The 10387-nt window shown below is 40.4% G+C and overlaps 1 protein-coding gene across 2 annotated transcripts; it reads left to right on the forward strand.

Annotated features, from left to right (window-relative positions):
* The first annotated feature begins 450 nt into the window (after positions 1–450).
* On the forward strand, positions 451–6388 carry LOC105922761 (cornifelin homolog B). 2 transcript variants are annotated; one of them, XM_036142795.1, is made up of 5 exons: positions 451–559; positions 3130–3195; positions 3740–3853; positions 4199–4356; positions 5315–6388. In XM_036142795.1, the coding sequence occupies exons 3-5, from the start codon at positions 3748–3750 to the stop codon at positions 5435–5437; spliced, it is 387 nt and encodes a 128-aa protein (XP_035998688.1). In that variant the 5' UTR covers positions 451–559; positions 3130–3195; positions 3740–3747; the 3' UTR covers positions 5438–6388. The 2 variants fall into 2 exon arrangements, with proteins under 2 accessions (XP_035998688.1, XP_035998689.1); XM_036142796.1 differs by lacking the exons at positions 451–559; positions 3130–3195 and adding an exon at positions 3230–3297.
* The last annotated feature ends 3999 nt before the right edge of the window (positions 6389–10387 follow it).

Raw genomic sequence — 10387 nt, forward strand, 5'->3', positions numbered from 1 at the left:
TTCCTTTGAAACCCCCAAATACTAATCCAGTGTAATTAAATGCCTTCACAAGTCACCCAAGGGGTAAATAGAGTTAATTTGTGAGTGATCTAAGCTCAGTATAGATCCAGTTGTCTTGTAAAGGTGCCAGAGTCATGAAGACCAACGAGTACAGGGATAAAGCAGTAGAGTGGGGTTAGATTATACAACAATACCCAAGGCTCTAAAACTTCTTGCAGGGTGAAGGTTCATGGTTCAGCAGGAAACAACCCTCAACACACCGGCAGAGCTGCAATGAAATTATTTAGATCAGGGGTGGTACCAAACTCCAGTCCTGCAACCTTTACAACTGTCCTTGTACCAGCACACCTGAATTAAATGACTGCATACAGAGTCCTGTTAAGATCCTAATTATTTGATTCAGGTGTGTTGAAGCAGAGCAGTATCTAAAAGGGACAGGGCCGTAGTTTATCTACAAAGATGTTCCTGTGTTGAAATGGGCCAGCTAAAGTCTCATTCTAAATACAATCTGACTCAACTTGAGCTATTTTACCCAATGTTTGGTCTCAAGATATGCAAAGTAAGTAGAGACATACACCAAAAGGCTTGTGGCTGCAATTGGAGAGAAATGCAGTTTTACAAGGTATTGACTACAAATGGCAAACTTCTTGGATTTTATTGTGGTTTTTAATTATATTTTTTCCATTAATCTCACAAGTATGTACTACTTTTAGTTAGTTTATCACGCAATATCTCATAAAAATATCAGAAGTCTTTTAATCTCATGTAACAAAATGTAAGGAATCTCTAATAGTATTAGTACATTTCCCATGGGCAGAGTTTAGATATGGGGAAATTCAGGCGCAACTGTGGCAAAAACACAAAGAAAGAGTTACACACTAGATTAGTAATAGGAATAACAAGCTACTTTAAAATTAAGTTCTAAAGGAACCATTCTAAAGCGACTCTTCAGAAAGGCAAAAGAAAATATTGCACAATTATTTATAATACGACATATTCAGATAAAAATACAATATACAAGTTAAAGATAGAGTGCATTATTTTTCTGGAAATGTAGGAAAGAAATGCCCAAGTCCCTTTTTGAATGACTGCTCTCATGTGCGAGACCATTTTACCTGTTCTTCTGCTCCTCAGGGGGATTGCTGGAAAAAATCTCCTAAATACACTCTGGTCTTCTTTCTTTCCTCTTTTTTCATTATTAACTTGTAAAACAGTTTGCTTCTTGTGACTCAGCCATTTTCAAAGTCTACGGTAAGAGCAGCAGAGCTACAATGAACGGCTAACACCGAAGCTAACCGCTAAGCTACCTGTATACATAAACACTAGAGATGTGCAGCCAGCAAACAGAAACAAACAAATGTACACACACTGCCATTATCTGAGGGCGTCTCAATGATTGGGATGCGGGACAATCAATGGAACTCAAAGATGAAAAATATTGTCCACTATACCTTTAAATAGAGGATAGACAGGAGCTAGCTTACAGAACGATGTGAAAAAAAATGCTAAACGTACAAGCAAACACCCCAGACTTTACACACACTTTCACTTCAAAAGTGTGTGCAAACGGACGTCAGCATCTGAGACAGTGTAAATGATTCTTGATCAGAACCTGTGTCTCCATTTGCATGTTGTAAAAACTTATTGAGTCAGTTGTGAGCAGCAAGATTATAAAGTCTAGCAGCAGCTGGGAGGAAGGACCTGCAGAAGCGCTCCTTATAGCATATAGGATGCAGCAGTCTGTTGCTGAAAGAGCTCTGCAGCTGAAGATGGTTGATGCCACCACAGAGTTAAAGAAATTCTTCAGAAGCTCATTCTGCAGTCCTAAAGACCTCAGGCTCCTCAGCAGGTAGAGTCTGTCTTGACCGGTTCTGTAAAGACATCCAGGTACTTAAGAGTCCACTATGTCAATATTAGTTAACTGGATATTTACTGGTGTCAATAAGGGGACACTAGAAAGTCCTCTATTAGCACCTTTGTTTTTCCTGCATCTAACCTGAGATGGTCCTGCTGTCACCAGTCTACAAAGCTCTCTATCCAACCATCTGTACTCTGACTTGTCCTCATCTGCGATCAAACCGAATCATCGGAGAACTTCTGAAGGTGGGATCCTGTGGAGCGGATGGAGACGTCTTCAGCGTAGAGAGTGAAGAGAATCGTTACCAGCACAGCTCCCTGCGGTGCTCCCGCTCTGCTGGTCAGCCTGTCAGAGACTCCGTGTCCTCACATACTGCGGTTGACCAGCGAAGTAATCCAGTACCCACCGGGACGGGTGGTGGCCCACTCCTGAACACTCCAGCTTGTCTCTCTGACTGAAGGCTGAATTCTCACAGTCCCGTTTCCAGCATTACACAAATGGGGTCTAGTAAAGAACAAGTTTGGTTTGAAGTGGGCTGATTTATTTTTGTGATTATTGGTCAAACAATTCAAGCAAAGAAGGGGAAGACACGCGTATAAAGAGAAATGTGATTTAAATGGTAAATGTTTCCTTCTAGCTACAAGATTTTTCCTGTTTATTACTCAACTCCACAGTAAAAAGAACATAACCAGAGGAACTGCAATGATTAAGTAACTGAGTTGTTTTTCCACCTGAGGCTCTGACGTGCTGAGAAACGTAAGCCTCCTTTTGATTGGGCAACCCATTACAATAAACAATTGATTTTTGTTTTGGGCGTGTGGTGGATAAACAAGATCATCCAATCCACCTTAAGATGAAAGTAACTCAGTCGGGTTTATTAAAATGTTCTTCACAAGATGAGAGCAAAGACTGTAACTCAGAGTATCTGTGCCACGGCGTAAACTCTGACCTATAGGGTTAGTACCTGTCTCTTATAACTAATGACAGGAGAAAGCAAAAATATTCATGAGATAATCTGTAGCTGGCAGCTGCAGAAACCAGCTCTGACCTTTTTAGCAGAGAAACCTGTTCCACACGGAATCAATGAGCACAATGAGATGAAGACACAACATGACCCTTAAGATCAATACAGTCACTGGACTTAGAAAGCTGCTCAAGTTCCTGTACTTGTGGAAAAAAAAAAAAAGGGTGGCGCATGAACAACCAGTATATCCAGTTCACCGTCTGTGAACATAAGTATTTATAGTCTGACTGAAAGCATGCTATCTCAGTGCCAGGATCAGCGAGAAGTGGAATCAGCTGCGTCTGGACTTAAAGCTCTGCCATCAGCCACACAGGTGAGACGCCAACCTGGAAAGTGTTTGAGTTTAAACGGACGTTGGTTTCTTATTTAATATTTAAATATACAAGCTGAAGACAGATATTTTTCTATAACATATGTAAGTCAAAAAGATTTACAAATGCTTAATTTAAGTGTTGTTTTAATACTTCTGTGACATAAAATCAGTTTTTCTTCTTTAAAACGAAGCCCAAACAGGTTGTTTGGGATTTTTACTTAGGTGTTATTTACGTAAAAATTAATAAAAGACATGTATTATAAAATAACATTAATTGTTTATTTCACAATTTAAAAAAAGTGTGTCGGTGACGTTATTTGACGGTAACTGTCAGCTTGTTGCTATCTGTACAAGACAATTTTGCTGCTTTATTATGTAGTTAAGGATGAAATAATGAGCAAAGGTTTGGTCAACTGAAACTGATAACTTGTTTTTTTTATTTGCCACGCCCAAGGTTAGAAACAAACTGAAGCCAAAGAGATTTTCTTCTTTAAAAAAAAAAAAAAAAGAGACATAAAAGAATACCTCCTCTTTCTTCCTGCAGACTTCATCATGGATAACAAACTGGTGATCCACCAGCCTCAGCCGGTGATGGAGATCCAAAACTCTCAGGAGTGGGGGACCGGCATCTGTGACTGCTGTCAGGATGTCAAGGAATGTAAGACTCTGAGCTATTATCTTGATAAATGTACTTTACCTGCAGCTAAAGTGTGAGCCGTAAAAAAAAAAAAAAAAAAAAAAAAAAAAAAAAAAAACAAAAAAAAAACAACCAACAAAAGAACAAAACAAGGAATTATTAGAGCAAGGTGAGATGACACCACAGCTGAAGTATTTATGGAATGATGTTGTCAAAGAAATATGTGAGGCTTAATGAGGCCGGAGGTGATTTCCAGGACATGCCCAGTCCTTTCTATAAATGACATGCTGTCTAAATCTGAATGTTTTACATCTGCATCTGTGAACTCACTGTGATCCATCGTGGGTGTTTGTTTCCCCCCCACAGGCTGTTTTGCTTTCTGGTGCTGCCCCTGCTTTGCGTGCATCACCTCCAAAAAATATGGAGAGCATCTCTGTCTCCCCCTGCTGGAGGTCTTCAGTTATTGTACCCCCGCCATCACTCTGGCAGTGAGGACCAGCATGAGGCATCGCTACAACATCGAGGTAGGACATTTTCCTTCATTCCTTCATTCACTTCCTTCATTTTGGAACATTTTCAATCTTGACTTATTGCCAGGTATTCATAAAACCACACATATGCATTCATTATTTTATTGCTTAAGATTTTACATTATGGTCACATCTAAATTTTTTAGATAATTATTTGTTGCCAGTGGTGTCCTTTTATTTGCATGAATTAAACATGAGATGAAGACAGAGGGAAGGTGAAACAGACATGCAGCTACCCAGACCGGTCACATGGGAAAACCTAATAACTGGTTGCCCTACCCAAGTTCCCAATTCAAGTGCTTGAATTGGGAGAATCTGTGGAGAAATTTAGACCCAAACCTTTTTGATGAATATTTTTCATTCTGCCTGAAGCCCTATGAGCATGTCAGGTCTGTTTTATGTCATATAACAGCCCCTCAGTTGGATTTAAGTCCGACTTTGACTAGGCCACTCCGAATCCTTTGTTACATTGTTTTAAGCCATTAAGAGGTGGGCTAGTTGCTGGACATTTACTTTTATTCTGATTTTATTTTCCTGTGTTTTAATCATATAAAACACTTTGCATTATCTTTGTACTGAAATGTGCTATACAACTAAATTTGCCTTGCCTTTGTTCCTTTTTTTTTTTACCATTTTTTGATGCACACGTTTTTTTTTACCTAATTTAAAAATGAGCGTAATGATTTACACACACTGTGATTTTTGTCCACAACAACACGCGCTGCTGCATTTCTTGGCCAGGTCACCCTTGTGAAAGAGATCTTGATCTTAAGGGTTTTACCTGGTTAAGTAAAAAAAAAAAATAATACAAATACATTTTATAAGCAATATTTCTAAGTGTTTGGTTAGTTTGTCGTTGAACTTTCTAATAACCTCCCACAGTAACCTTCCTTTCTACACATTTAGGAAAATGTTTGAAGCTTTGAGTCTAATCTGACCAAATGATCCACAGGGCTCCATTGCCAGGGACTGTCTGCTTTCCACCTTTTGCACATCCTGCGTTTGGTGCCAGATGTCCAGAGAGATAAAAAGGAGGAATATCCAAATCGTCTTGGTCAACGCTAAAACCTCCTGAGCTCGTCGTCACCATCAGAGCGGCCACGTTTCAGTAATCCTCAGTGGGATCGATGTATAGGGATTTAAAATGCACTCTGTTTTTCATATGTGATTGTTGTGTAAAAACTGAACTGCAGTGATAAACTGAACAGTTTATTTTGACTCATGGCACTGTGGAGAAATTGAAGGATTTCAGCTTTATATTTATTTAATATCAACGAACGCTGACTTGTTTTACCTGTATATGTTTTCAACTTAGTCAGTCAACGGTAATAAAATTGTATTCTTTGCAATGATGAATTTTAGTTATTCAATCAAAATATACATTCAGTGATATATATATATTTTTTTTAGTAGGTGATTTGGAAAGGGACAAATAAGAGAAAGAAAATGTCAAATTTCCATGCTATGTCAAAATAGAGCCTAGCAATAAAGCCTTTTTTTGTTTATAAACTGTATAAATTGAAATCAGAATCCAGTAGTAGAATCTCACACATACAATTTTAGGCAAGCCCGTCCAACTCGGTGACTTTTCTTTCTGCAAGAGTCTGTGATCATCCCTGTGGAGCTAAACGGAAAACAAAAGTGACGGTACTGTTCTTCCACAACAGAGCACAGCGCAAAAGGGGGTTAGGTTTTCAAAACTGACATGTTACCTACAAAGCTGTGCCACAATAGGACCAAACCTGATGTAGCAGGACACACAGGGCGCAGATAAAAAAAAAAAAAAAAAAAAAAAAAATGATTGAGAGAAAATTGAGACGAGGCCCTATGATTCAGAAGTTTGGAGGTTGTGATGGAGCTCCATTCTCACAATGACCGGAGACGTTTGTTGGGTATCTTGTCTGCTATCTGTGCAAGAATTCATCACAGTGCTGTTATACCTGTCAAGGTATTAAATCCGGTAAGCAGAATATGCCGAGTAGAAAAATCTGTACAGAAAACTTAGAATCAAGCTCATTTTTTTTTTTTTTTACTACAGAGAACCTTTCCTCTGATTTTTTTTAAACTTATTTTTCAAAAAGGTATCATAAATTGTTATTCTTTCTATTATTTTTTTCTGTGGTTGGTGTTTTTTTTTTCCAACTAAAAGTCGCCGCTTCTCTCCTCCAGTGTCACTTTACCTCCGGTTAATAGAAGCATTTTGTTGGTTAAATTAAAAGAATAAACCTAAAAATGCCCACGGTGTGGATAATCTGTAACTGTAAACTGTATTTCTTCATGAACGCTAAATGTGACGCAGCCACCAGAGGGAGGTGCTGTCTTTACAGTTCGTTTAGTTAGTCATAGGCGAGGTCATGATGGGTCAGACTGGTGTTTGCCAGTGTTCTCCCATATCTCCTATAAAGTCAAGCAATCTGAAGAAAAGATGTGATAATACAGCAGCTTTTTAAAATATACGTTTAAAAACATTTAAGTTAGTCCTTTTTTTTAACTAAATCTAAATAATATTCCAAATTTAAAACCTAATATTTTTGGTTTGTCATATTTTTCTGGATGTCCTATATTTTTTTTCTTGAATTTATTTCCTAATGTACATCAGTAAAGCTAAAAAAAACCCTGAATATCAGGAAAAGGTTTCATGTTTTTTTTTTTATCACTCATTTCAGAAAGTGAAAGTCCTGAATTACACAAATTTATCACACAGAGTTCTATAGTTCTATATAACACAGACACCAGCAGACGACATGGCACCACAAACCATCCCCGACTGTGGAAACTTCACCCCGGACCTTAAAAGCAACATGGAGACCGATCCTCTCCTCCTCCAGACTGTGGAACCTTGATTTCCACATTAAATGCAAACTTCACTTCCCTCTGAGGAAAGGACTTTGAACCCCAGAGCACCAGTCCAGTTCTTTTTCTCCTCAGCTGTGGCACCAAGCTTGTAGCTTACATGTAGGAATCGTCTGAGCATAGCGGCTCTCCATGAGCTGACTCCAGCCTCAGCACGCTCCTTGGGAAGCTCTTACAAATTATTGAATAGATTGTTCTTCAAGATCCTCAACGTCAACCCAATTCCACATAGACCCTAGATATCAAACAATGCAGTCAGATTCAGTTTATTATTTAAATTGGTAAATGCTTTTCTATCAGAGGAAAGCCAGATGATGGTGCTCTCAATCACCCCTCCAGGTTGAACATGTTATAATGGACAATCGATTGCATTGAGTTGCTGACTTTGCAGCAATCTCTCATACCGAGTGTGCGTGAACAGCAGAAAGGAAAACTCCCCTTTCTAAGGAAGAAACCTCCAACTGGACCATCGGATCAGAACGGCGTGTGCCACGAGGGACTTGGGCATTGAGAAGACAAAGCGTGTAAACAAAGCAAAGACGAGTACTTTATGTGTTGATGAAGGGCAGAACGTTAACGGCGGTAGTTGGTCTTTTAGCGGCTTGACGTTAAACTCTGAGCCAGTTTATAGGATGATGGAGAGCACATACAGCTGCAGAATCTGAGCCAATCGCTTTGTCTGGATAAAGAAAAAAAAACAGGGTTAGAAACAAACGACAAAGCCAACGGTATCATCTATCAGCCTATATAGTACCCAGATATAATTCCACTGTGGGATCCAGATGCATTTTGCATATCTTTCCATGTGTAGTATTTGTTTTTGCAAAGAGTTGCTCTGCGTCAAACTAATGCAGACAATCCCATCAGGGGCACAGCTTTCAGTCTGTTTCCTACCCATATGGACCCCATATGTAAATATTGGGTGGGTCCTTTCTGGACTGGGAAGGCCTTGGGATCCCCCAGGAGTTTTTTTTTGTTTTTTTTTAGCCTCGCTAACGAGAGGGAGGTCTTGGTTTCCAGTCGGAGGGCCTTGAATAACCAGGAAGAAAACGGATGCTTCTCTGTAAGCAATGGGTATCCCACATATCACGAAAGCCGCATGTACTTGATAAAGAAAAATGATGAAGAGATACAGATTTCAAATGTTCGGTGTAGGAGAATTTGGGGGGAAAATGGTGTAAAATGAGAACATGAAGAGACCTTACCCCAGTGCCTGAGCAGGGGGTCGGTAGTTCCAGCGGCAACTTGAAAGTTCGGGGTGCTTTAAAATAGGCCTTTGCGGTTAAGATGCAGGCTTGTTCTCCGGTCCCTCAGCGTCCCGAATCCCATCATCCAAATGTGGAGTCGGCACAACTCAACCTCTGCTGCTGAGCGGGGAACTTTTGTTGTCACAATCATGCCATATTTTATCCAGTTACTCCCAATAAACTTCCCCACTCGTTTGGTCGGCTTCATGCTCCCGCGGAGGCAATTCTTCCCCCGCTGCTGGAACACTTGGCTCCGGTGTTCAATGTGAATTGCCTAGTGGGTTGTTTTTAATGGGATTATAATGACAGTTATAGTTTGCAAGAATTGATGTTTGTGACTTTTACGAGGTGTGATTGAAGGGGCGGGTCCCGGCGGCTCATAAAGGCTGCAGGAATGTTAATTGGTCAAGGCCACTGGTGCCCTCTTTGTTCTGCACTCTCATACTGGGCTTCTGTTGTGCCCGTTAAAGGCCAAAGAACTGATTTAAAATCTGTGACTTGAACCCCCACCCCATCACCCCCCACACACACACACACACACACACACCGTCCACTTCCCTCCTCCACACATATGTACACAGTTTATCCCATGCAGCCCCTTCTCTTCGGTCATCTACTACCATTCTTTCTTGTGGAGAAAATGGAGCCTTTTCCTTCTCTCATTTCCTCCATGTTGCCTAATCAGGTGGCTGCCACTCCCATGTCAGCTGGGGTTGATTCAGGGTTGGAAGAGTGATTTTATCACTTTTTTTTTTTTTTTTGGCTTTCTTCTTCTCATGTTCTTGGCCTCACAGACCACCGCATTGCCACCTTGGATAAACTATCTGGGTTGGGGTGGTATTGTGATTTTAAAATAGAAAAGCCTTTTGTGATATTTAAATTAATCTAGCTGTGGCAGAAAAATAACCCGACACTGATTTGTAGCTACCCAGAGGAGATTCTGAGCGTTTGAGTCTTACAGTGATGCTCGATGTTTAATCCCATGCTCGAAGCTTTTAAACCCATCCTGAAGAAATGTCTCCAATAGCCGCAGGAGGAAGGCTGTTCCCGTATTGTCAACGCAGACTAGAGGAAGCTCCCAACCAGCCAATCGGTGGAGTGCCAAAGCAAAGACTCGGTGTTCAGTTTTAGGGGAATCAACCTGCACTGCAAAAACGGATCTAAAAGTAAGTAGAATGTTCTTAAAGTGTGTGTTTTTGTCCTTGATTTGAGCAGGTAAATAATATTATCTGCCAATGGGATGAGTATTTTGACCCATAAAATAAGATAATTAGACATCCTGCACTTGAAATTAGATGATGGAGATGAGTTGTTCCTATTTTAGGTGCAAAAATCTTATTCCATTGGCAGATCATCTTATTTACCTGCTCAGATCAAGGACAGATACACTTATTTTCAGAGAATATTACTTATTTTAGTTATGTTTTTGCAGTGTGAGGCATGCTGAGGACAGTAGTGCCTTCAGATGTGCGTGGCCAGTCCCCAATCCTGGTCCTGTGGGGCCACTGTGTTGCAGATTTTAGGTGTTCCCCAGCTGCAGCAAACCTGACTTAAATGAATATGTGATTGACCGGCTTCTGCAGCCCTTGATGGCATGATGAGGAGGTAATGCAATCATCTGAATCTGCTGTGGGACCACTGCTGCAGACAACACTGTGGCTTTAACTGTTCTGCAGTGGTTGGTTGGTTTAGTGATCGCGTAACATTTCTGTGCAGAGTCCTAGCATACATTGAGGATCTTTTATGCATTTTGCCCGATATATAGTTGCCTTTGAGTGGCGTGTGAAATATTCTGATAGGCAAGGCGGGAGTACTTCGTTGACAATCTTGACCTGGGCTTTGTAGCAATCGCACCGACTTTAGGGTTGATATTCGCTGGAAGGTCTGCGTAATGCTCTGAGGTACAGTCCTACACCTTTGCAGGT

Source organism: Fundulus heteroclitus, chromosome 11, assembly GCF_011125445.2.
Source record: "Fundulus heteroclitus isolate FHET01 chromosome 11, MU-UCD_Fhet_4.1, whole genome shotgun sequence".
NCBI classification, from domain to species: Eukaryota; Metazoa; Chordata; class Actinopteri; order Cyprinodontiformes; family Fundulidae; genus Fundulus; species Fundulus heteroclitus.

Excerpts from the sequence above, each read along its gene's own strand:
- LOC105922761 (XM_036142795.1), top strand. The coding sequence starts at position 3,748 with ATGGATAACAAACTGGTGATCCACCAGCCTCAGCCGGTGATGGAGATC. Across the intron at positions 3,854-4,198 it reads CTGTCAGGATGTCAAGGAAT|GCTGTTTTGCTTTCTGGTGC; the intron begins GTAAGACTCTGA and ends TCCCCCCCACAG. Across the intron at positions 4,357-5,314 it reads GGCATCGCTACAACATCGAG|GGCTCCATTGCCAGGGACTG; the intron begins GTAGGACATTTT and ends AATGATCCACAG.